Here is a 24982-nt window from a genome sequence, read left to right on the forward strand (position 1 = left end):
AAACGGCCCCCCGCCCCAGCCACAACCTTAGAATCCTAGAATGTCTTGGAAGGGACCTTTGAGATCATCTAATCCAACCCCCCTGCCATGGGCAAGGGTGCTCTTAACTAGACCAGCTTGCTCAAGGCCTCACCTAACCTCTCTGGGCAATCTAGTCCAGAGTGTGGCCACCCTTGGACTGAAGAATTTCTTCCTAAGATCCAATCTAAACCCATTCTCCTTCCATTTAAATCCATTTCCCCTTGTCCTGTCACTGGACACTCTTGTAAAAAGTCCCTCTCCAGCCTCCCTGCAGGTCCCTTTGGGCACTGGAAGGCAGTTACAAGGTCCTCCCGGAGTCTCCTCTTCTCTGGGCAGAACAATGCCAGCTCCCTCAGCTTGTCCTCACAGCAGAGGTGCTCCAGCCCCTGGATCACCACCCTTGTCACCAAGCAAACCACCACCCAAAGGGGGTGTCCCAAAGGCAGACAGAAAAGTAGTATTTGGGGGCGATGTACTCTTGTCCCTTCGAAAAAGTGATTCAGCTGAGGGAAGTCAAAGTGATTTGGGCACGTACAAGATCCCAAAGCACAATCGCTCCTCCAAACCCCAGCCCACTCTTACAAAACACCCACCCTGGCGATGACGAGGCTCGGACCTTCACTTCAAGGCTGGGGAGGCCCATCTTTAGCGCTGATGAGTGAGGCCCCAGGATCAACTCAAGGACAGGACCCAACCCAAAGCAGCCAAACCTCCGACAACCTCCAGTGCCTTCACGTGAAAACCTCCCGATGCTTCGAGCTCAAAACAAATAAAGTCACTCCGGGCCAGACAGGACCCGTTACAGCACAGGCCTTGGGAGATTAATACTTCACAGAGAGCAAAGTACAAGGGTTTCTAATCTGACACACTTCCAGAGCTGACATCACTGCTAGTTCTTGGCAGCCACAGATTTTCCTGGGGAGCCGCTGTTGTGCTGCAGGTCCCACAGCCTGGAGCCCGGCCAGCACGTTTCCTATTCCACACACACATCTGGCACTTTGGAACTGGCTTGTGCACCTTGCAGAGCTCCGGCCAAAGAAAACCTTCCCGGGAGCGTGGAAAGCAGCTCAGGCGAGGCGAGGCGAGCGCTCGGCCGTCGTGTGTGTTCTGTGGGATATCAGGAGGTAAAAAGGGCTCTCTGCTCTCCCCATCACATCCCGCGGGAGGCGGGCAAGAATTCAAACTTCAGTTGCGCCTCCGCACTGTCGCCTGTCTTAATTTATGTATTTATTTTGGATGCTGAACTCCTGGAACTCAACAGCACAATTAATCTCATTTAATCAGGAGCGAACAGCACCGAAGAAAAGTGGAGTTACGACTTCCAAAGGGTTTTCCTACCTCTCAGCAAGCCAACTACTGTGCCATTGTTCTGCTCCGTGTAACCTGCTGCCAATGCTCTTCAGATACTGTTAGAGCTGTAGAAAATCTCTACGTTCTCATTGTCTAATTCAAAGCACGACTATCCTTCAGTGTGTCCCCATTAAAGCAACACAAAGCCCTCTTTCTTCTTGGAAACTTTATGCATTGACAATTAAAAGTCAATAGCTCGGTCTCAGCCTGTTTTTAGGGCAACTGCTCTTGGCAAGTGGTGACCCAGAAAGAAATCTGGATGGAGGTCTCTGAGGAAGTCTGCGTTCTGGGTGCTCAGCAACACCAGCACCGAAAGCAGAACAAGAGGAGCTCTGGGGCTGCGGCACCTGACTCTCGTGATTTCTACAGAACAGGAGAGTTAAAGAGGAGCTGGGCACCTAAATCCCCTTGTGCATCAGGTCTTCAGCCTCCTCGTGGCACAATAAAGCAGAAAACATTCTTCCACTTAACTGTAACTGGGCCTGTGAGAGGGAGGGGTCAAGACCCCACATTCCCTTCCCAGTTACCAGATGTTACTGGAACTTTCCACCTTGTAACGGCAACACGAACAAGCTAAGAATAAGTTACACCTTCAGCTTCCATTTAGCCTTTCTGGAACAGAATGCTCCTAAAACTGTCTCCAGGGCTGCTGGAAAGACCATTTTATTAACGCCGGATATCCAGGCGCAGCAGAGCGCTTCCAGCCCTGCTCAGCACTTGCCAGTGTGAAACAGGCCTTACCCTAATTCTGCGCATAAGCGAGCGAGCTGGTTTATTTAATAATGCAGCGTCTCCCGCTGCTGCAGGAATATTTATCCAGCTGGCAGCAAGGGACTCTCAGATCATCCCCCTGTCACTAAGCAGATCCCAGCCTCTCGTGAGCCACTGGGTGCCAGACCAGCACGGCGTGCGCGCCGAGACTGCCACAGCGTCCTTGCGGCACGGGGCAGGGTAAGAGGCCGTGCCAGGAGCGATGCCCTCACGCCCTGCACAGACACTCTCGCTACAGCTCTTCTTCACTTCTTCTTTATAAAGACCTTTGCATCTAAGCAAGCTTTGTTAGGCTTCGTGGCTTCAAAACATCAATCCAAGCCATTCACTTCATAGCGGTCCGTTATTATGTTTATCACATGTGTACAAAGCCCTTCCATTGAAAAGTTAAATTAATCATCAATTATTGACTTGTTGTAACAGCCTCCAAACTCAGCTCTCCCTGAAGAACGACGCTAGGCAAGAGCCTTTTGCCCTCGTTCTGTTCAAACCCGCAGTTAAAAACAAAAGAGCACAAGGGATGGCATGAAAGAAACGTTATCCAAAACGCACGCGATGCCACATCGCTCTTTACAGGCCATACCTGAAAAGGCTGATATTATCTAAAGCTGTAATTAAGGTAAATAGGTTAATGACTAGACTCGCTTAGATAAAAGCAAAGGCTGCCAAAGCCCTGGGTAAATGAATATCTTTGTGTATAAATATAACATACCAGGCATCAATGCAATAAAACAGCTGACAAGTCCCCAGATAAGTATTTTTAAGACACTTCTGATGCTCCTAATGCTGAAGCCAACTGCAGCTGCTCCTTTCAGCCACTGACCCACGGCTCACATAAATCTGGAGACTCTAGCCCACTAAAGGATCAGCTGGTCACTAGGAAGGACTAAATGTTCTCACGCTTCTGTACAAGCATCAAGTTTGCCCAAATATCTGGATCTAGAGATGACATCCAGCAGAAAGGGATAAACACGAAACCAGCTCTCAAGATTCAGTTCAGTCTCACTGAGATGTGTTATTCTGATGTATCCCCTGCAAACAAATGGCCCAGAAAGATGAAACAGATCAATAGCAGTAATAATTTATTCATCATGTTGAACTGTCAATGGCAATCATAATGGTAAAGTGCTTGACTCTTTCACAAAGGTTAAGCCTTCGTATTTTCTTCTCTCTGACCCCAGAACAGCTTCTGAAACAGCAGCTGAAGTTGAGCAGGCCAGACTCTGGACTTCCTAATCCCAGCCTTTCTCAGCTCTTCTCCCCAGGGTGTCTTGCACTGCTGAGAGCAGAACAGGGAGAGCTGGGCCTGCGTCCCGTAATATCATCACCAGCCTCCCCTGCGCTGAAGGATGTAGAGTTAAAGTGCGCAAGTGACTTTAAACGCTAAAATTGCTGAAAACCTCTTTTGCAATTCCCCACACTGCCCAACCCAGGGAGGGCTGAGCTGTTTCTGCCCCTCTCCCACCTACTCTGCACCAAGCGCACAGCATGCCCAAACTTCAAGCTTTGCTCTGTCAGGACCAGCGCAGAACCTTCCATCTCCTGGTTGTCACCTTTCCCTGCTGAAAAAGCCGACGAGGAACAGCTGAGCCGATCTCTGCAGAAGTCGCTGCAAGCACAGGCTGTGTGGAGAACTCAGGACAGAGCCTTGGGTTTGCATTCATAATTTTACAGTGCAGAGGCATATTAAAATTACACGCACTGGAACAATAACACATCAGAGTCCTGTAATTGGGCCCTGAAACACACTTAGTGAAAAATACAGACCAGCTGCAATGTTGGAAATGCTCCTAATGCAATCCAAGGTAATTATTGGTAACAGACCATCAAACAAGTGCATTAATACACTCTGATCAGAGAAAGAATCAGATGGACAGTCTGGCACAGCAGCTTGTACCTGCAATTTATGGAAATGATTTGAAAGAGCAAAGCCCCAAAGCCCTAGAAACACTAACTCTAATGAAAGTTATTAAATGCTATTTTTGTTACTGCTGGTGTTAACATTAGAAGGCCCATTTGCCGCGGTGACTATAATTTTGCTGCTGAGCAGCGGGCCGAGCTGAATAAGCCTGATATTTGCCATTTTAAAGGATGGCATCACACTAAAATGACTGGCTTTGATTTGTATGATTTCACAGACAACATCTGAACACATAACTACTTCCTGCATTTCTCACCGATGTTGGAAAGGAGACCCGGTCATTTTGCTTTTGTGCGAAGTTCCTGATTTTATTTCATGCACCATATCCATGTTTGATCTACAAACGCCACAGGGGAGTCGAAAACAAGATCTCCTATTGCAACCTTACCTACTTTTGCACTTCAATTATCGAGGTTTAGCATATTTTTAGGATATGCTTTCATCTCTTCATGCCCAAGAGAGCTACAAGTATGCAATACGATGCAAGCATCGCTATCGTGCCTCTTGAGAACAGTCACTCAATCAGAAACTAATATTACCAAATAAAATATACAAAGATCCTTCACCTGTGGACTACAGTTAAAACTCTAGCTCTGGCTTTGTATATTCCAGAGGTACAAATATAAACAAACTAAACTGAAGAATGTTCAGCTCCAACAGTGAATGTTTAACCTGTGAATTGCTCACCCCCCCACAGAGTACGAAAAAAAAAAAAGAAAAAATAGAATTATACCCAATTTCAAACCTTGGAAAAAGTCAAAGCACAGAGAAATGAAACATCGTCCTCACTGCAGGTCAGCAAAGAAATCCCATCCTTTCCAACAGTCAATTCTTCAGCCTTTGCAACTCGAACCTTTCACACGCAAAATACAGTGTAAAGCTCTGAGGTGAACCAACAGAGCGTATCTTGCCTCTCCCTCACTTTAAAGGCCTCCAAAAACTTGGGCTACATAATTTCCAAAGAAAGACACCATCTGCAATTTATTTTCTTTTTTTTTCCCACACATTGCAAGGCTGTTGAAACACGGGTGGAAAGCCACCCCTGGCTCCGTGGGTAAATATATAACCCTGCGACAAGCAGCCTGAGGTGGCAACGTGGGGATGGCTGCTTGAACTTTCCTTAACAAGACGGACGCTCTCCCACCTTCAATGGAAGATCCAAAGACTCATCCACTTCTCCAAACACACTGAGAGCCAGAGGCATCCCAGCAGATTTCATGGCCCGGTTCGTTGTCTGCTTTGGCTCCCAGCAGCTCAGCCATCCGTGCGTCACCACGCACGGCAAGAAACCTCGGCAGCAAAGGAAAGAAGAGCATGGCATGGGGAAAGGACGGGAGCCCTCTGACTCTGCCCTTGCTTGGGTATAAAAGGCCTGGGCTTCCGAACATCAGCTTGGCCCGGCAGCTCTAAATCACCCACCGCAGCGCTATGCGAAGAAGGAAGGCGACGACAACAGCTGCTCCGATTTACTGGTTGCCAGCCCTGCAACTAGGACGCGCTGCTCCATTTGCAAGCCGACAGAAACGACGAGCACGACTTGAGGCAGCGGGAGAAACACTTCTGAATCCGTGTGCTTTCCCCGTCACGGGCTCCGCTTCCAGTTGTCTTGCCTGTCGTTAAAAGGAACTTACAACATGCTGCTGAACGATGTCCTGTCATCAATACAAATAGCCACGAGGGCCCCTGAAAAGGATGTGGGAGCCCAGCAGTTACTCACGAGCAGGATCAAAATAGTCCCAGCTCTCCCAAGTATTTCCACTATTTACACCGAGATCAGAAAATTGAAATATTTTACACTTAATGGTTCGAACAAGACCTGTGAAGTCCTTCTGTTGGTCCCATTTACAATACAAATGCCAACGACAGAGCAGCAGATGGTCAGAAACACTCCCCTAGAATATTCAGGCGATTCAACTTGAATCCGTGCCCAAATCATTTAACTTTAATGGATTCTTTCATTAACAACCAAAGAAAGGGAATATGGTTGCAGGACATTAAAATCACTTTTTCAATTATACTGTTATAAAATCGAACAAATTAGCTGTAATTCTTAGCTGAAGCCTAAATGGAAGCACAACTTTATGAAAGAAATGAAAATTGATTTGGATTAGTGGGCATCAAGGGCTTTTTAAAAATTAACAAGATTCTTATGACTTCATAGCCTGGATGGATTAGCTGGAGGTTTCGCTGCCCCGCGTCTGCTACCTGCCAAAGCACGGCAGCTGGCTCCACAGCATTCGTTACAGCGGGTTTTAATTAGACTAAGGGGAGAGGAGGCAAGGACTGAAGCTGGAAACAAAGTTCTGGAGAAGCTGGGTGGTGTCTGAATTCACCTTCTGGACCCAGACCAGCAGAGTCTTGGCAAAAACCAGGGAAATCAGAATCTCGAAGCTTGAGCAGGGTGAGGACCGTAGGCTGTATTATTTTGCTTGGGGTGGTCTTGCTCAAAGATCAAGGCGAAACTGCACTGGATGCTTCACAAATCCAAAATAAAAATCAAGCCCAAGATGCTTTCTGCAAAGCTTGGGCAACTTTAATTAAGGCTATTTAAAACCAAAAAAAAAAAAGACACACCAAAAACCCGCAGAAATCCCCTAACTAGGTAAGGATAAAAATGGAAGCTGCAAAAAGAGCAATTCATAAAGGAAATAGGAGCTGTAACACTGGGCACCAGATGCAAGGGAACTACAACACAGAGCAACTAGGTCCCAGCAGGAAGGAAGAAAAATGTCCTTTATATCGTACAGTACGAACTTAATGAAAGAGACCTTCACTAAATGCAACTTGCATTGATCCTACAGACCAGGAACCCTAAGATGTATTTTAGAGAGTCATCCTCCTGCCAGGGGAAGAAGTGATTTGGAAATCCTGCCCAGAAAACAAGAGACTGAAAACGAAGCTGGAGACTTTTACACCTGCACTGGACAAAGTCTTTCATAAATGTATTTATTTCTTTTTTTTTTTAAAGAAAAAGGCACCACTGGGAACACTCCTGTTTTGACCTCTGTGAGACAGACGGGATGTTCCAGCACACACGCTCCACTCCAAAAGCTCCAGGATGATGCAGTGCTGAGAGCACCTGCCAGCTGGCAGAACCGGCCCCTCTGTAAGGCAAATGCAGCAGAATATTTCAAAACCATTTTCATGAGATCTTGCAACACAGAGCACTTCAGATGACTCCCCTTTACAAGTCAGCATTTCATATTTAGCTGTTTCTACTCTTTATTGCAACACAGTGGCTGACAATTTGCATCAGTGAAAGCCGGCTTGAAAAGTTAATCTCTCTTTTGACAATCCTGAGTATTACTTCTTTGCCATAATCATGCTGGTTTGTCACCCTGTATCTGGCTCTCAGAAATGCCACAGCGTGTTATTTTCCAATAAAAGCAAGAAAAGCTGTACCCTTTGAACCTTTTATTATAATTGCTGTAGGTCTTTTCACATTTAAGAAAACGGGAGACACATGTTAATCCAGAACACATTTTAATCCAGAACCTTTTGAGCTCCACACGTCTCAGAGTTCTTTTCATGATCCAAAAATCAGGGCACTTTCTGGTTTTCCGTTGGAACTAATGGCAAGATTTGGCCTCGTAGGGTAGCAACTACACAGGCAAACACAACACACACAACCAAGTGCTTTATCTCATCTAAGGCACCGATCTGAAGAGCCTGGAGTTAAAGTGCTTCAAGAAAGGGCACCCCCAGGTGAGGCTGGCAGTGATGTCCCCACAAGGGCTTCTCCAAACTGACCCTTTAGGCTGAAGGTGACTTAAGCAACGTCCTTTTACTTTCGCATCGCTGCAATGGCATGGGAGCACACACACACATCAAATTCCTGTGCTTCTGCTCAACAGCAGCAAATGCCAGCGTAGGGAACAGTCATTTCCAGCTAAAAGCTGGTCAGGAGCTTCCTGATCCAAACTGCCTGACCCAACCAACCTGCACAGATAAACACATCCAGCTGTATCAGTGAAATCTGGCCTCCAGGCTCACACTACTCGCAGGCAGAAAACTGGCACTTCTCACCACTTTGTGCACACACCAGCACCTTCCTGCCGACCAGCTGTGATTCAGGAGTACCTACGGGGACTTCTGAATATCCATTTTGCCTACTGTCTAGAGAAGCAGCTTACTATCATCATAATTATTAGTAACAATTATACAACTATTATATATGTTAATATATGTCAACAGAATAAGAACATTAATATATTCTCTACAGGGTATTCCACAGAATTAATGAGCTCTAGTAATGAGCCTCACCTCTCTGACATCTTGCTGATACTTATTTCTAAGCAAGCTACTCAATTCAGCGTGCATCTGCTCAGGCTGGCAACTAACTCAATACCTGTAGGTCAAAAGGACACAAACGCTGACAGACAGAGATTGAGGTGGTGATGGAAGAGGGAGACAATTTGCTTCTGTGACCTGTGTTATCAAGCTGGTACCGTCGAGCCCAGGGACAGGCAGCTCTGAGCAGCCAAGTCTTGAGTCACCCCAGCTCCCTCCTGCAGTGAGTGCCCATCAGTCCCCAAGAGCTCTTTGCCACTCTGAGTACACGGCAAGGCTGTCCGTACCTCCAGCCCCACCTCCTCCCAAAGACCTACAAGCTCAAGGCAACACTGTTTTGCTCGCAGTCTTAGTTGGGATGCAGGGTTTCCCATCCTCAGACACCTTCCCATAACCCTTTTCGTGTCCACGAAAGAGAAAGAAGTGCTCTCAGTGCACTAGGAAAGAAATCACGGGGCAGTCCCACAGGCAGTGAAATATGCCCCAGGATCGTCAGAGCCAGCCACAGCGAGCACACCCCAGGGGCAAATGTGACAACTTCCGTGTTATTCCGCATCCTGCCTCCTCTATAAGCTGGGATTTGGGAAGCACGAATGACTTGCATCATTCCAACCTAAACAATTCCAAAAAGTAGACCCTAAAAGCCCTAATTCTAGTCTAGTGAAGTCAGCAGCAAAATTCCCACAGACTGAGGGCAGAGGATTTAACCCTGGCGAAGTTCAAAACAAGAGCAGCATCTGTGATTCACCCACGAGACCCACAGCACACAATGGTGTAAAACATCACATTCGCAGGGACCTGATGCTGCTTCGTGGAAAAAAAGACTCCGGAGCCTTTCTGCTTGCAGATCCCACCTGTGAGCTGCTTCTCACCCGTTGCTCTTTAGGGGATATTTGCATGGAAACAAGAACTCTGTTTCTCAGCTGCTCATCTCCTCCTGCTGTCTATCCTTCCCCAAGAGCGGACAGACTTTACAAAGTGCCTGTTTTCATGCAAATAGCCCCGAAAGAAGGCTACAAAAGAAGCCAGCACATGAGCAACTCCCAGGAGAGCCGCTGGTGCCAGTCACCATGCTGAGAATACCCACATGCACAGAGACCAACCCACCGGTTTGCTGACAAAACTGCTGTGTACGTGAAAAGAGCTCACTGGGAGACTTCCAGAGCATCTTCCATGGAAGGCAGATCTCTTACTTCGAGACCCTGTTGGGAAGGTCCAACTATATAGGATGCAACATTAATCACCAGCTGGGAAAAACTCTGCCAGCCTGTGGTATCCTCAAACTCAGCACGAACATGTGGCACTGGGGGTGAGGAACCGCCAACCAACATCAGAAAACCAACAGAGCAGTCACAGTTTTGCTCTTTTATAAGCGTATTACTCGTGTTCCAGGGGGCTGGTTATGTGGAAAGCCGAACCAAAGCGGGGAAGCTGACAGTGACCTGCTCCGGGTATCTAATTCGGGAGCGTGAGCCAGACAGCGCTGTCAAAGGGCAAAGAATACATTCTGGAAACAAAACCTCTTTGTTCCTCTAATTTTGTTCCAGTTAAGTCAGTTCAGCTGTTCCATATAACCAGTCAAAAACATTCAGCATTTCCCAAAGTATTTTAAGACTTCAAAGTTGTAGGTTTTATTTTGACAGTTTTAAAGTGCATGGCTTTTTTTTTCTTTACAGATTTTTTTTGCATTAAAAACAAGGCTGTTTAATAAATTAAGCTTTACAAAAAACCACTGCTGCTCTGCTTTTATCATGGCTTCAATTAAAATATTGTTTCTTGAAGACAGCTAACGGCTTCTGAGAAAAAAAAAAAAAAGAGGCAGAATGTTTTCAATAGAGTCAATTTGTTGAAACTTGTGGTTAAAACTAAATCCAAGTAGGGCAGGCTCAAAACCAGGGGTGCTTTAAATTTGTCAGTTACTGATGTGAAGTCAAAACTTCCCAGCCTTTAAATGAACACACCTAAAAAGCAAACCCTCCGACGGGGAAAATTTAGGGAAAACACTCTAGACCAGTACCTGGCAGCTTGGCAAAGACAGGAGCTGATCAGGAGCAAGCTGTTCCAGAACAAAACCCTTCTGCATAACCCAGGCAACGGATCTGACCTTTTCATCTACAAAAAAAAACATCAACTCACCACTGAACTCATTACCGAGGGAGATCTGCCCCTCACAACTGTTTTGTTCATCGTCTCAGGGCCAAACCTGTTCTGACACCGATCGTCTCCTGTGAGGAAAGTGCTGGAAAGCTCAGGGACAACACCTGGGCTGAAATCAAACCTCTTCCCGCACAACACGAGCTTCATGCACTCGCACTGACATTGCCACGACACCGAACGGGAGCCAGGCAAGCAAGCGAGGGGTTCGTGTCTTCAAAAGCAAACAAAAGAGGGTTATAAAAACTAATTAGCTGTTTGCGTTCAGTACTGCGCTTCTCTGCCAAGCTGTAAGCGCGGCATTGGTCTGAAGTGAGCACACCTCCGAGGGCTTCTTACGAGCAGCCCTGGGATGGACTGGGCTTGGCCGGCTTCACGGTATGAGCAGCATAAGCCCTAATCTCACAGTTTTGAGGCCAAAGCTCCACTCGCACAGTTCACGGTGCAGCCCCCAACCAGCTGTGTCAGCATAACCGAGAACGCAGGATCAAGCAGCCGTGGGGAGGGAGCTTTTAAGCCTGCGATGCTGCCAAATGCTTCGTATCACAGCCCTGCCTATTTGCATTTCTGCCTTGGGCCCCATCTGCAGCTTCCCATCCATGTAAGAGCCGTCCCCGGGGAGAAGAAAGGCCACTGTCCATTTGTTCAACACATCTCAAGCACACCCAGTTCCAAATGAAGGAGGTGGTAGAACTCCTAATGATAATCTTTTCCATGCACTTCCGAATCTCTCGTCGTCCAGGGGCAGGGAAGATCAGAAGTGGAACTATCAGTCAGAGCCAGACACCAGCGCAGCTCCCAAATCCTGCCTCCCAGGTCGCGGCCCTCCATGGCAGCACCACGTCCTCACCACCAGAAACACAGGCACACTTGATTCTCTTCTCAGCTTCAAAGTGATCCTACAAAGTATGTCTCCAAATGAACTATTGGTGAAAGCACTGAGCAATAACACATCAGGAATAAAGGATCTTTAAAATATGGTTACATCCTATTCCAGAAATCTTAATGGGGTGTATCTTTAGCCCAGAAACAACCTGAAAGCCAGCACAGACATACAGCTACACGCTGCTTGTACTTCATCACAAGCCACAGCTCTCTTTGCAAAGACAATTTCTTCCAAGAGCCCAACTAAGCTGGTACACGGTTTTCCAGCAGCCGGAAATGAGCCCAACATACCACGTAAAAGTTGAGAACCACATGAAACCAAGGAGAGAGATCAGTCCCTTTCACCATCCATGTCTCGGCAGAGGTCGCTGCAATGACTTCGAGCTGGAGGGGGCCCCGGGCACCACACACACACCTGTCAGAGATCCCAGCCAGGCTCCAGGCAGGCATCCTCAGGCACATGCTAAACTGCAAGGCCGAAGGAAGCAGGAGCTCGAGCTGAGACCACCCGTACTCTTGTGCCTCTCATTACCTGCAGTGACAAATGACCTGGCAAAGCCAAGAAGGTAAGAGCTGGCAGATCTGCACAAGGGAGCACAGACCCTTCTCAAACAGCTGCTATTTCAGAGCTTCACCCACAGCCAGGTCGGCACAACGCTGAGCCACCAACACCTCGGGGTGACAGAGGCAAGAAAACAGAGGCAAGAGCAGGTATCTGGCACCTCAACTTGTTTAAGCTCCATGCGAGCAACTGTGGAAAAAAAAGGGCAGATGGGATACAAACCTGGGCCTCAACAGGAGCCAGAGACGACGGTGCCAGGCACTCTGGGGTCATGTCTGCTCATGCCCAGGGATTTGAAGAATTCAGCAGCCTCCAAAGCATCTCAGTCCCAAAGCCCGTGGCTTGAACGCTGTCCTCCAACTGCCTGGGAGTCCTGCAGGGCTCGTGAGCTCAGACAGGGCTGGGCAGAGGCAACGACACTGTCTCCACCACCCACAATTCTGGAGAGGAACTGTATCGCCCTCCTATTCCCTCTAAAGGACAAACGGGTCACAGAGACACCCCAAGCAAATGTTGGTGAAGCTGAGATCCCGTTTAACTCAGAGGGGCAGCATGAGACTCCAGTGACTCTCAGACTGTAGAGAGAAACCATACATTGCTTGCTTGGAACCTGCTCCTCCCTGCATGATCCTGGAAGAAATCCTTATCTCCTTTATTACGGGAAAAAGAAGTTGCCCAGGAACATAAATTGGCTTCTCCTGAATGGGCTCCAAAGCTATCTCAGGAAAGGCAGGTTATCTCCCACCAGCCCAAACTACTCCTATTTGGTACAGAATAATAAAGCCATCAGCACTGAGCAATCACACTATTACACCGTTGTTTTACATGGCTATAATTTAACAGCTTTTCACTGTTTGCTTCAGGAAATCTATTCTTGAAAGGTCTATAAAATTATGAACTCTTGCTCCAGTCTGAAAACACAGGGATGAGCAGGGATTTCTGCTCTCTAATGAATGGCATTTCCCTACTAGTAAACACCAGCTTATAAAAAACGTCTTTTGTTTACTGAAAGTAAATGGCATGTGGACGTCTTAAACAAAAAGAAGGTGGGAGGCTGAGGGGGACAGATGATGTTTTCCACTTTCATTTTGCCTTGTGTCTAAACAAACAGTTCCCAACAGCTTTGTTTTCCAAACCAACTTTCTCCCAGCTGCTATCTGGAACCACAATAAAGGAAAGCAACGCTCGAGAGGTGCAAGGATTAGTTGACTTTGCACACTCATTTTACTACTCAGCAATCAGTGTAAGAGCATTACCAGGAGTAAGCAACAGCCTTGCTTGGCTTCCCCCACAAAACAGCACTAGGAGGGTTCGCTCCGATCCCTCAAGAGGGAACCAGCATTTTGCCAAGCTTTTGCGCCAGGTCAGCTCGCCACGGGACCCGACTGATGGCCTTCCACCCAGTCACAGTTGCACATCAACTTGGAAGATGACTCAACAAATACAACAGCTAAGATAGAAAGCCAGAGGCAACAGACTCCTCAGCGATCAGTCACCTGAAGCATCTGGAAAAAAACCAAGCTATGACCCTCAATAGTTTTTGGCTGTGGTCCTGCCTGTTCCCATAAGGAAAAGGCAACACAGAGACACTGACCCACGGAAGACACAAGGCGTTGTGCCAGGACGGAGTACATTCCAGTGTTTCTGAATCTTTCTTCATGTTAAAGATCAAAGATCTTATTCATCAAAGATTTTTCTCATCCCTCTGCCTTCAACTGATGATCAAGGCATCAAATATTCCAGCACTCCTTTTCTTCACCTTCTTGCTACATGCAGTTTAGTGTTACTTAGTTCATAATTGCTTCAGAATCTCCTTCCTTACACAAGAGACATGGCAACACTTTGCTAAACCTTCAGGATGGGAACAGCTAGAGTTAACAATACGCTGACCTTTTTCACTCAAACAGAAGATTCCTTGTATCCAAGCATAAATACAAAGTAGGTTTCTATCGGAGTCTTGGGGAAGTGACCTGTAAATATGTGGCGCCATCACAGGCCTCGCACATATGTTGCTGAAACTTGCTCCATTTGACCCATCACCTTTGTAATTATACATCATAGCACCCAGAGAAAGAGCATGGGAGGCATCTCCACAGCAGCAGTTAGGTACCCTTGTTCACCAAAGACCTCTGTGAAGCACCCAGCCTTTCCCACCCAAGTCAGAGGGAAAGGCTCCAGGCCAGACACAGCTCAGACCCCGCTGCCACCTCCCTCCGGCCCACCTCAACGCAAAAGAAACCCGTCTCCATCCAACGTGAGGAATGGAGCTGCACACCTCTGTGGCTCCAGGTCCCTGCCTCAGCTCCCAGAAAAAGGGGTACAACTGTGTTCTTTAGGAACATTCATCTCGGTTTTTCTCCTTAACTTAGTTTGTGAAACTGCTTCGTGCAAACACCTCTTCCCTTCCTGGGTATCTTTGGCCATCTCCTGTCTCAAGCCATCCAGCTGTTACTGCCTTGTCCAGCTGTGACTTCCAGAGGTGGCCTCTGGCTATGCTACGAGAGTTTGCAAGACCTTGATGGACCGTTGCCCTCAACACAGCTCCTTCTGCCACCAGCTTTCCCAAGGTTACAACCTTGCTCTGCAGCTCTCCCCTGTTAGAAGTGAGCTGAAAAGAAAACAGGAAAATCCAGCTTGCCAAAACCCTCCACACCTGAGATTGTCTGTGATTATGTGAAGGTTTCTAAAACTTTCTGCCAAGCAAACCATCAGGAAGTCACATACACAGGGAACAGGCCTGAACCTTCCCCAAGGAGAGCAGATGATGTTTGGCCTAACGGCAGGTTCTGCACACCATTAATCTGCTTTTGCAGTCCTGATGAAGAAAGAACTCAACCTTGTAAGCTGGACCTTCACAAGCATGACCCAAAAAAGGCATCTGCACAACCACACAGGGAGACCAGAACACGGTAGCTTCTCACTTGCACCTTATTTGCCCCATTCAGGATTGCAGGAAATCCTGCAGCACCTGTACAGCCGGGGAACGTGCCTGCAGGCGTCAGAAACAAACCCTCCGCACAAGTACTTTCATGAGGTCGTCTTCTTCCACCCCTGTAAGGGCTGGCACAAAAGGTAAGTCTCCCTGACAGTGGATTTCACTGCTACTCGCAGCACAAATAACATAATTAAGCCAGAAATCTTCAAAGCCCTGCCACTGCTGCTAGTAATGAGATTCTGCATTTCACCTGAAAATAAAAATGAGGAAAGGAAGAGGGCAGGTAAAGCCCCTTCTCTGCCAACAGCCCGAACTCTAACTGTGAAACCCTCCATGAAACAGCTTTCATCAAGATGTTCTTCTTAGCAGCTGGGAAGTCCACCAATGAATACAACCCTTAAAAAGAGGAGCATTCGTACAGGGAAACCAGTGGCACAATATATTTTCCAATAAAACAGAAGCTACAAGCTGAGAAACGACGTTTTAATCAGTGACAACCCTTTTATCTTGCTGAGTGCTGGCTTTCTCCTCGCAGAAAGGGACCAGATCACATCTCTGTTCTTACCTGAAATGCTGTCTGCAAAGACAAAGGGCAAAGAATGCTTCTGCAGGGGTGACAGCGCTCTGACACACATCCTAAGACACAAGCACTCCTCAGACTGAGCTGAAAGCTTTTACAGGAAACAACATCCCCTGGCACGTATTTAGAACTATTTATTGTATGTTTCTGCTTTTTTTCAAGTTACGCAAAGAGCCTCCCTTGTTTGCTCACGTTTTTTTGACAGGCTGAGGTTCAAGTCCACAGCATCTCCTCAGGATAGGGTCTAAAGAGCAGCTAGAAATGTCCTGAATGGCTCTGGTTTCAGTCATACCAGGTACCCACCCAAAAAATCTGCAAATGCAGCTCCTCTCTGTGGTCTCTTGCGCTTTCCAACTCGCTTCAAAACCAGCCAACCTGTCCTGCAGAGCCCCAGCAGCAACCTGCCACTCCAAAAAGACAAAATGAAACTCTCCCGTGCTGTACTGCGACAAAGTCACTTACCCCCCCGAGAAGTCAGGCTCATCAAACTCCTGCCAACCCTTTTGCATTTCCCAAGTAACTGCACAAACCATGAATTAATGAGAAATAATGAGCCGGCACACAGGGGAAGAGAAGACAATTCAGAACAGCAACAAAGAAAACTAATGGGAAAGTACGTTTTAACAGCTCGCTGCAGACGGCTGTCACGGCAAACCTGCGTCCCCCCAGGAGAGGTTTCACTTGCCTGGGAGGACACAGGGACCACGGAGCACACACCACCCACGCAGCACCAAACAGGAGAGAAAGGTGAGGGGGGTTTAGGCCAGGAGTTAATTCTGCAGAGAACAGACAGCGGGGGCAGGCCAGACAAAGCACCAGGCTCTGCCCAGGCACAGCTTCATCGCCATCCGCCACGCGGCCTTCGGGAAGTCACAGAATCCATCTGTCCTTCCCTGCCTGCTTACAGGCTGCGGCACCTGATACCAGCTTCCTCCACGGGTGCGGACTATCCCTGGCTTTACTGAGCCACGCTCTGCTCGTTTTTGTTACCCCTTAGCCCACAAAGGTACGTTATCAAGTAGCCAGCCAGCCCTACCTGGGCAATAGCAGATAAGAGGGTGGGTTTGAGAAGGAGACACTGTAAAGAATAAAACAGGAGGTGCAAACCTCTTCAGTCAAAGGAGTGCCCACAGCTACGCAATGCAATGATCTTACCAAGGGCTTGACCATCTCAGGACTTTGCATCCTGCAGGTGTAACTTCTCACCTAGTCCAGCTCTGAAAGAGAATATCTTACTGTGATCCAGAAACTCAGTTATCACTGAAAATGCAAAGTGAGCTCCTACAGCTCAGGGACTGCATTAGGAGAAAATGGAAGATAATGCCTATATGGCTACCGGGATGTCCCTTCAGGTGGAGAAAACAAGGAGCAGTACCATCTTTTGAAGGTAGTTAGAATCTAGGGTCCAAACGGGTGAGAGTTTGCACTCCCATTCCCAAATTTAAACTTAGTTCTGTCATACCAACAGGAGGAAAATATATTTCATAGCCCATGTTCCAAAATCCCTCACATCTACTTGGCTGTTTAACTTTCCAACATCTACAGTGCATCTACCCACTGCCAGCGTATGTTTCTCTTCAGAGCACATAAATCTTTCCTTTTTCCAAAGCTGCAGCCAGCTGAAACCTGACAGTTTGAGGACAAAGCAGTAAAACGACCGGCTCTGCTTCCAAAGAGCAAAGGGCACGCGTTCACTGCTACAGTATCCGAGCAGCAGAACACAATGGGGACCCTCACACCGCTCTGGGACCCTCACACCTCGAAAGATCATCCAGTCATCAACGGCGTCCAGGCTCGGATGGGCTGCTTCTCCCTGCTGTCTCTGGACTTTCACTTATTGCACCAAAATGCATCCAAACCCAACATCCACATGTATACCAAGATTTCAGCAAAAAACGCCCAAATTACTCATTTTTCTCCACGGTGAGCAGAGGCTTTGCCTCTGTGTATCAGACTGCTAGATGAGCACTGTAGATGGTGGCTGCTCTGGACCAAGGAACACAACCTCATTTATTACTAAAAACAGATTTATTTCCGTTAATCTAGACTAATTACTTCTGTTCCTCTTTTAATGAGGTCCTGTGCGCCTCAGCACATAACATCAGCACAAAGAGAAATCATCATCTTCATAAGCAGGCAATTTTGGGACATTTTCAATAGCTCCTTCTCTAGCGTAAGACGGAAATTATGAGAGTGACGCCTCTTCCAAAGAGCCAGTTTCATTCTAGGGAATGCTGTATGATCATTCTCATGTTCAGGTCAGTAAAAGCCTTGGAAAATCGCTTTGACTTTATCCAACTCTTACTACCGCTGAGCAGGGATTAACATTAATTGAGCCCAACCTATATTAGCCAAGGATTATTTGTTAGTCACCAGCCTATAATCACTTGCATTTTCCAGCAGAGACCTTCACATCGCTCAGATAGCTAGCAGGATAATCCCAGTCACATTTTTAAAGAAACCTATGTAAAAACACACGTCCACACCTTTCTCTTCCCCCTTCCAAAATATCCAGTTAGTTCCTCTTAGGAAACGCCGTAAGAATTAGTACTGTGAAATTCCCAGCCTAACAAGTTTCTGGGGAGAAGAAAATATTCCCTATGAGGGCAGCATTTTTTTTTAAACTCACAAACTTTGAGACATACAAACGAGTAATCAGTAATTTTCATTTACAGGCCGGCACATACCACGTACACATCTCTGCAGTCACACTGCAGCCGCACGCATCCAGTGCTGACGGACGCTCAGGACCACCTCTGCGCAGCCACAGAAACGCACACTTTTTGTGCAGCATCTTTTCCCCGTCTCTCCGGGCCTCTACACTGGAAATACACGCCTGCAGCACGCTGTCGCGCAGCATCTGGGCACCTCCAGCCCCAAAGTAGCCATGGTCAGCCTCTCAGATGGGAATTTTCACCGAATCACAGAACGTTAGGAGTTGGAAGGGACCTCGAAAGATCATCCAGTCCAACCCCCTGCCAGAGCAGGATCACCCAGAGTAGGTCACACAGGAACGTGTCCAAGCGGGGTTTGAATGTCTCCAGAGAAAGAGACTCCACAACCATTTTAATACCTCATTTTACAAATTAAAAGCTACAGCACAAGGGGTTGTCTGAAGCCACTCTTAAAAGTGTGTCATGCAGCAGGGAACCAAATGCCTCCACTCTACAACCCAGGAAGACCTACTCCTGTTTTCCCACTGCTGCTTCATGGACAGAGTCCGGCAGAGGCTGGAGACATTTACACAAGAATATAAAAACTGTATCGTGTAGGCAACATGGAAAAGGGCAGAGGCATCTTTATGAGTGGGAGAGGACAAAGCCCCCCACCTCGTACCTGAAGTGCTGATGGAAGACAAGGTTGAGATCTTATTTGGTGAAAGCTTCTCTAAGAGTAAAGACTATCTTTCTATGCAAGCGTAACTACATGGTGTGATTCCAGCCTTTCTCTTTAAAAGCTATAGGGAAGCTGCACATACATGTCCCATTCCGATTCTTCCTCTGCTCTGCCAGGCGCGAGCATCCTGCTGCAACAACCAAAATCTGCCTGAGCACCCGCTCGGCTGCTCACCTGAGGGGCGCTCTCAGAGCTGAGGGTTTCTTTACTTTTCCTTCTGCTTGGCTCTGACCCCACCACATCTGCAAAGTCACACCCAGCGCTGGCTGTCCCAGCTGAAGGGTGGCTCTGCGCTGAGCCGCAAGGAAACAGGTGCCCCCTCGCAGGGTCCAGATCCAAAATTTCCGCTGCTGAGTAAACATCTAACTATTGAGAAAGGCAGGATTTTTATACTTAAGACTAGTATTAGCTGCAGAAGGCTGAGATTAAGGGATGGAAAACAGGAGAAAGACTCAAAGATCTGCACGTATTCAGATTGGTAAAGAGCAGGTTACCAGGAAATTGGATCACACGTACTCGCAGGGAGGCTTTTCATCCCCGTACCCGTCTTCATATGCACCTATAAACCACCCCAACGTAAATTCAGATGGAATGAAGATGCACGTTACTGAGCAAGGACATGAAATGAGCTTAGCAAGCGGCTATGATGGACAAGCGCTCACAAGACGTTTTTTAATCAGAAGCAGGTGTTGCTCTTCAAGGGATGCCCTTGTTCAAGCACAACCGTTAAACCCGAAGCAAGAAAGGTTCTCAGCTTCTCGCAGTACACACAAAGGCAGCGCAACCTCGCTAGCCTTAAACCGACAGAACTATCCAAGCGTCTTGATGGGTATAAAAAACAAAGAGCGAGAAGAATTATTTGACAGCTCAGCCTCGTGCCCGGATGCTGAAGTGTTAGTGAAGCCTTTCACCCCGCACTTAACTCCCTCGGCTGCTAAATAGAAAATCCTGGCAGCAGCCACAAGCGTTAAGTAAATGGGAAGCTATTCTCTGCCAACAGCTGGGAGAAACTTCCTTCTCTCCCCACTCTGCACGTAAAGAAAACCTCACAATAGTACTTGAAGTAATGCTGCTAGCCAGATTTTCAACTGACAGACTCTTGAGGAAAGCCTCCAGATACGAAGTCTGCTCCTAAGGACTCTCTTCAAGTGGATGACATTTGACTTCGGCTCATCTCCTCAAGGAAAGGCTCGCTTTGTTTTCAGTACAGAAAAAAAAAAGAGTACGAAGGAAAAGAAAGAAAAGTTACATTTACGGTGACCTAGGGAAAATAGAGCTAAATAATTTTGATCAATATTTTCATTTCTCTGATAAAAACCCCAATCAGCGCCGACACAAACAACTGGTTAGCGAGACGGGAAGAGGAGGAGGGGGGAGCAGGAAGGATAAATCAAACCAGTTTCAAGACACTTATCTTTCCTTCACAACAATTGCCACCAATGACAGTAATTTACATAGCTAATACGCAGTATTATCTTTACAAAATCGTTCTTGAGAAGGAGGATCTCGATTTTTGCCAACCCAGCAAAGCAGCTGGTATTGGACCAGATGTTGGGTTTCTTTTTCCCCCCTTTTCTCTTCTGTGTCTTGCCAAGACGCCCTGCTGTGCAACAACGCACAGCGCCTTCGCAAGCGCACGCAAACCTGTGGAGCACATGATCGCCCTCCTATGACAATCGGAATTCTCTAACAGCAGGGCTGCCGGAGCCTTTGCGGCAGGGAAAAATACCTCCCAAGCAGGAAATAATCGAGTGAAGCCAGCAGCCCCAGGTCCTCCAGCCCACGTCACGCTTCTTATCCCACTGCTGAAGATAACCTGGAACTAGCCCCAGCATCTCATCCGCCAGCCTTATCTCAGAGACAGGTCCCGTCCCAACACCAGCCTGAACATCTGCTAATCCTCTGTCCTCCCCACCCCTTGTCTTTTTTGGTCGAGAAAAGCTTTGTGTCTCCTTCTGAGAAGCTGTCTCAAGGCTTTACCAGGAATCAAACGGGGGAGCAGGACTGGTCGGGCATAGAAATGGGCTGCAAGTAGCCCCGTTGCTCTGGGTCGACATGACTAAGAGAAGGACTATAAAATATATCATCATTTTAAAGGAGCAATGATATCGTCAGAAAGTTAACAGCATAGCGCATGAGCACGTTGGGAGTTTTTCACAAGACCATCTCCAAATAAAGAGACAAAAAGGGGACAAAGATTTCCAAAAGAACATAAAAGCCTTCTCAGTTGTAGTAATAACAGGTCGGTAAACACTCAGCCAGTTTTCTTTTAATATCAGGCACAGTTCCACTTTTGTCTGGAAACTACAGGCTCCCATTCTGCAAACGAGATCCAACAGCCAGCCGCCAGGCACACAGAGGACAGTCTCGCATCAAGCGCAAAACTTCAGGCAAGTTTAAAACCTACCAGCGCTGCTGATGTTTTTGAAAAAAAAAAAAGTTTTATCAAAGCCCTGCAAGCAGAAACAGCCACGTTTTGCCAAAACCTGTGGTGTATTCACACAACACAGCACGAGAGAGCCATCCCGTTAAGTAACGACCTTTTGGGCCACACCAATTAACTTGATCATCTCATCTAGCGACAGTCAATTCAGAAACTATCACGGATGCACCGACGGCACAACATGCAGGACCTTCCCACGTCCCCTCAGCCCCTGCCAGCCTGGCATCACTCCTGCAGCCCCAGCTCGCCCCACCTCTGCTCCAAGTTCTGCCAGTTCCCATTTAACTATTTCATTTCCCAACTTCTTACATTTCATAAGGTGCTAAGCCATCCCGACTCCAAAAAGGACGTGGTTCAAAGACCCAAGAAGGGAATGAGAGCAGAGAAGTCCGTCAAAATAAGGGAAAGAAACCGCAGACTGACCATGAATGCAATAGGTTTGCGCACTAGATATTAATTCTCCCACCAATCTGGGCTGGGAGCAACACCTGGAGATGCCCACATTTCCTTAGCATGCCTTTAATATTAATGACCTGGTCTCGAGAAGTGCAGAGAAGAGATCTTTAAAAAAAAAAAGAAAAAGAATAAAACATTAAAACCCCAGAAAGCATAGAATAAACCAGGTTATTCGACAGCTCAGCTGAATTTAATGCGGCAGTAACAGGCAATTAGGTTTAAAATGAAGATACAGATTTTTAAATAATTTTAGAACATCTGATATGGAAGTTTCACTGGAGCACAGTAATTGTTTATCATAACCACCATAAAGTACGTTTATTACCACAGAGATAACACACTGCATCTGCTGGACTTCTCAGACAAAGCAGGGCCCATATCACAACAGCAGGATTAAGAGCAGCAGAGACACCAAAAGGCATCAGTGACATGAAAGAAAACGCGTCCAAGGGACATGCACCACGACCTACACACTCACGAGCAAAGCGTCTCGACACCTGCTAACAGGATAGTGTTAGATACGCCCAAACAAGGCTGATGACAAGCGTTGGGTTCTCCCAAGGAATTTCTCTTCTCAGCAGCTGCAACTGCAGCAAGTATCCACCGTCCTGGAAGTGGACACCAACCAGGTCTTCCCCAGCCCACAAAGGCTCTGTTACTCCGCAGAATGGGGAATTGCAGTGGTGTTTCAAGGATGGCTTCAGCCTATCAGCAAGTCAGACAAACCAGAATGTGATCTCTGTTCCTTTGCCCCGTGTCTGGTGCAGGATTTACCATCCCTAGAAGGGCTCGTGAAAACACAGCTCAATCCTGCTTTTTATGTGGATGGCAGATTCAGTGGATCCCCTCACCTAAAGATGCACTTGGAGGTTACTGATGGAATTTTAATAAATGCAAGGATACTTAGCGTGATGGTGTTCTTCATATGTTGACTGTGTGCAACAGCATCTTCTGTGCAGCTGGAACAAGTGGGGAAACTGAGGCAGGGTCAGCAGGTGACCAACACAAAGAGCCAGTGTCAGGGCAGCTCCGTGTTTGGAAAACGCTTTCCCAAGAAGAGAGCAAAGCAAAACAGCTACCAAGACCTGTGATGTGAATGCTGGCATAGCCATAAAACAGGAGCGTGTTTTAAAGCGTAAAAGACTTCAAAAATAAAATAAACAAGTGGACACAAGGACTTGAGGTGCTGAATTCTTGCAGCTTTGTGTCTTCTGACTGTCCCACCCACACAAGGTGGAAGCTCTGTTCAAAGCTCTTCCTGCAGCTGAGGCACTTCAGGTTCCTTCCCAACACGGGTTTTCTCCTTCAGACCATGCAGAAATTGCATCTCTCTCCTCAACCACTTATTTCCAAACACTCGGAATTCTCCATATCCACACTAGCTATGGCTGACCAGCAGGCCCAAGAACTAGTTGGAAAATGAAAGCAAGATGGACAAACAAGCAGACAGCATGACCACAAAACCGGCTTTTCTTTAGAAAAACCAGGCTAAAAATACTGCAGACAGGCAGGTCCAGTTCTTCTCCAGAAAGCAACAAAATTGCACCAGAGTTGATTTTGGCCCAACACGCACTTGGCAAATACTGATAACGAGGATTTACCATATCCCCGCTAGTATTACAGAGGACTAGAAAGCAAACATTTGCTTCCTACAGATAACAAAATGACTACGATGCTCGGGGTGTGTAAAGGTTAGGGTTTCTGTCGGCACCCAAGGCAAGCCTAGAATTCACCGCATCCAAGCGGAAAATCCCCTACGTGTAACAGCAGCCTCAGTTTTCCCTCAGGTACCCACTCACCTCACGCAGAGATACAGTTTGGGATGGATTCCAGCCACAAATTACAATCAGATTAAATATTAATTCCCATCTTAATTATATAACCATGACTAGGCTTAATGGCCAGGCAGCCATTTAAACAGGAGAGGAGCACGTAAATCGTGCAAGCGACATCTCTTACGCTGCAAACGGCCGAAGTGATTCACAAGCACCTGGATTTTTTCCCTGGAACAACAGCAAAAGCTGCTTTTTAGAAAGCAGCTCCGAGGGAGGCAGAGCTCAAAGCACCTGGCAGGCAGTAGGGTTAGCAGGAGTCATAAATAGTTATAGCGATGAAGGTCATATACGTCCCGGATACTTATTGATGAGTTTTCTCCACATTGATGGATTTCATCCTCTCAACACCTCCAACGGAGAGGTGTGCAGCTTCTCTACTTCTGTCTAAAGAGAACACCGGAGCTGATGAAGCCACTGGCCCAATATCACAGCGGGCCCTCCCGCGAGATGTCCCAGCCCATCCTAACAGCTCCGGTGTCGCCAACACAGACAGACCTGTGCCACAGCACAGAAGCTGCCTCCAAATCAGGCTGCAAGCGGGCACGTGGGGAGAACTGTGTCCCTTCTTCCCCAGGGAAAGGCAGACTGATAAACACTCGCTTTTGAAACGGTTTCCTGCGCCACTCACGTACCGTCACCGATACCCCCACCCCGCGTGGGGCCCCTTGCAGCAGATCAAACTTGCTGCAGCTGCCGGGAGAAAGTCCGCTGCGGAAAGCGGGGAGACATCAGAAAATCAAGAGGGTTCTGCTTCAAGGTAGTGAAAGGAGAGGGCAGAAAAAAAGAAAACAAGAAGGAAAAAGCTAGGGAAAACAATAACAGAAGAGAACCTGAGTGATTTCGCCTTCAGCCTCACGCGTCAGAAGAAGAAAGAAACGCCAGCAGAAACATTCCCTGCTTTCGAGCAGCCTCCGCCGCCAGGACTGGCACACAGCGCAGCGAGCTCCCGCGCGAGAAACCTGCCCCGACAAACACCACACAGGCGAAACCCGGGTAACGCCGTGCGTGCAAGTGTTTGGCACTGTCAGTGGCCCCCATCTCTCGGGGACTGGAAGAAATGCTCCTTCCCCGCACTGCCCAACCTGCCTCCCTGCAACCCAGCCCACAGGCAGGCAACAGCGCAACGCCACAGGCAAGAGGACAAGTGGATTTGTGCAGAGGTGACACCCTGCGAAGTGCGGGCAACGGCAGTGGCAGAACCCTGCGATCCCCAAACAATGGCAACATCAACTTCCCCAGGTAGAGGCACTGACTGTGCCACCGAGACGAACGCAACAGGAAGGATGAAATAAATCCAAACTAGAAGCCAGGTGATGTCGAAAAAGGAAATCTGTCCGGCAGCCACAGGACTTGACCACAAAGTGACAAAGACCCAGATGGATT

At 47.5% G+C, this 24982-nt stretch overlaps 1 protein-coding gene across 1 annotated transcript in view; it reads right to left on the minus strand.

The window, feature by feature from the left end:
- Nucleotides 1-24637, minus strand: part of IGDCC4 (immunoglobulin superfamily, DCC subclass, member 4) — an 86206-nt gene extending 61569 nt beyond the window's left edge. The window contains exons 1-2 of the mRNA XM_009870537.1: nt 24456-24637; nt 24228-24307 (exon numbers count right to left, since the gene is read on the minus strand). Of these exons, the coding sequence (XP_009868839.1) occupies nt 24228-24307; nt 24456-24637 (262 nt within the window). The remainder of the gene's footprint in view (nt 1-24227; nt 24308-24455) is intronic.
- Nucleotides 24638-24982: the final 345 nt, after the last annotated feature.

This window comes from Apaloderma vittatum, unplaced genomic scaffold (genome assembly GCF_000703405.1).
Source record: "Apaloderma vittatum isolate BGI_N311 unplaced genomic scaffold, ASM70340v1 scaffold16760, whole genome shotgun sequence".
NCBI lineage: Eukaryota > Metazoa > Chordata > Aves > Trogoniformes > Trogonidae > Apaloderma > Apaloderma vittatum.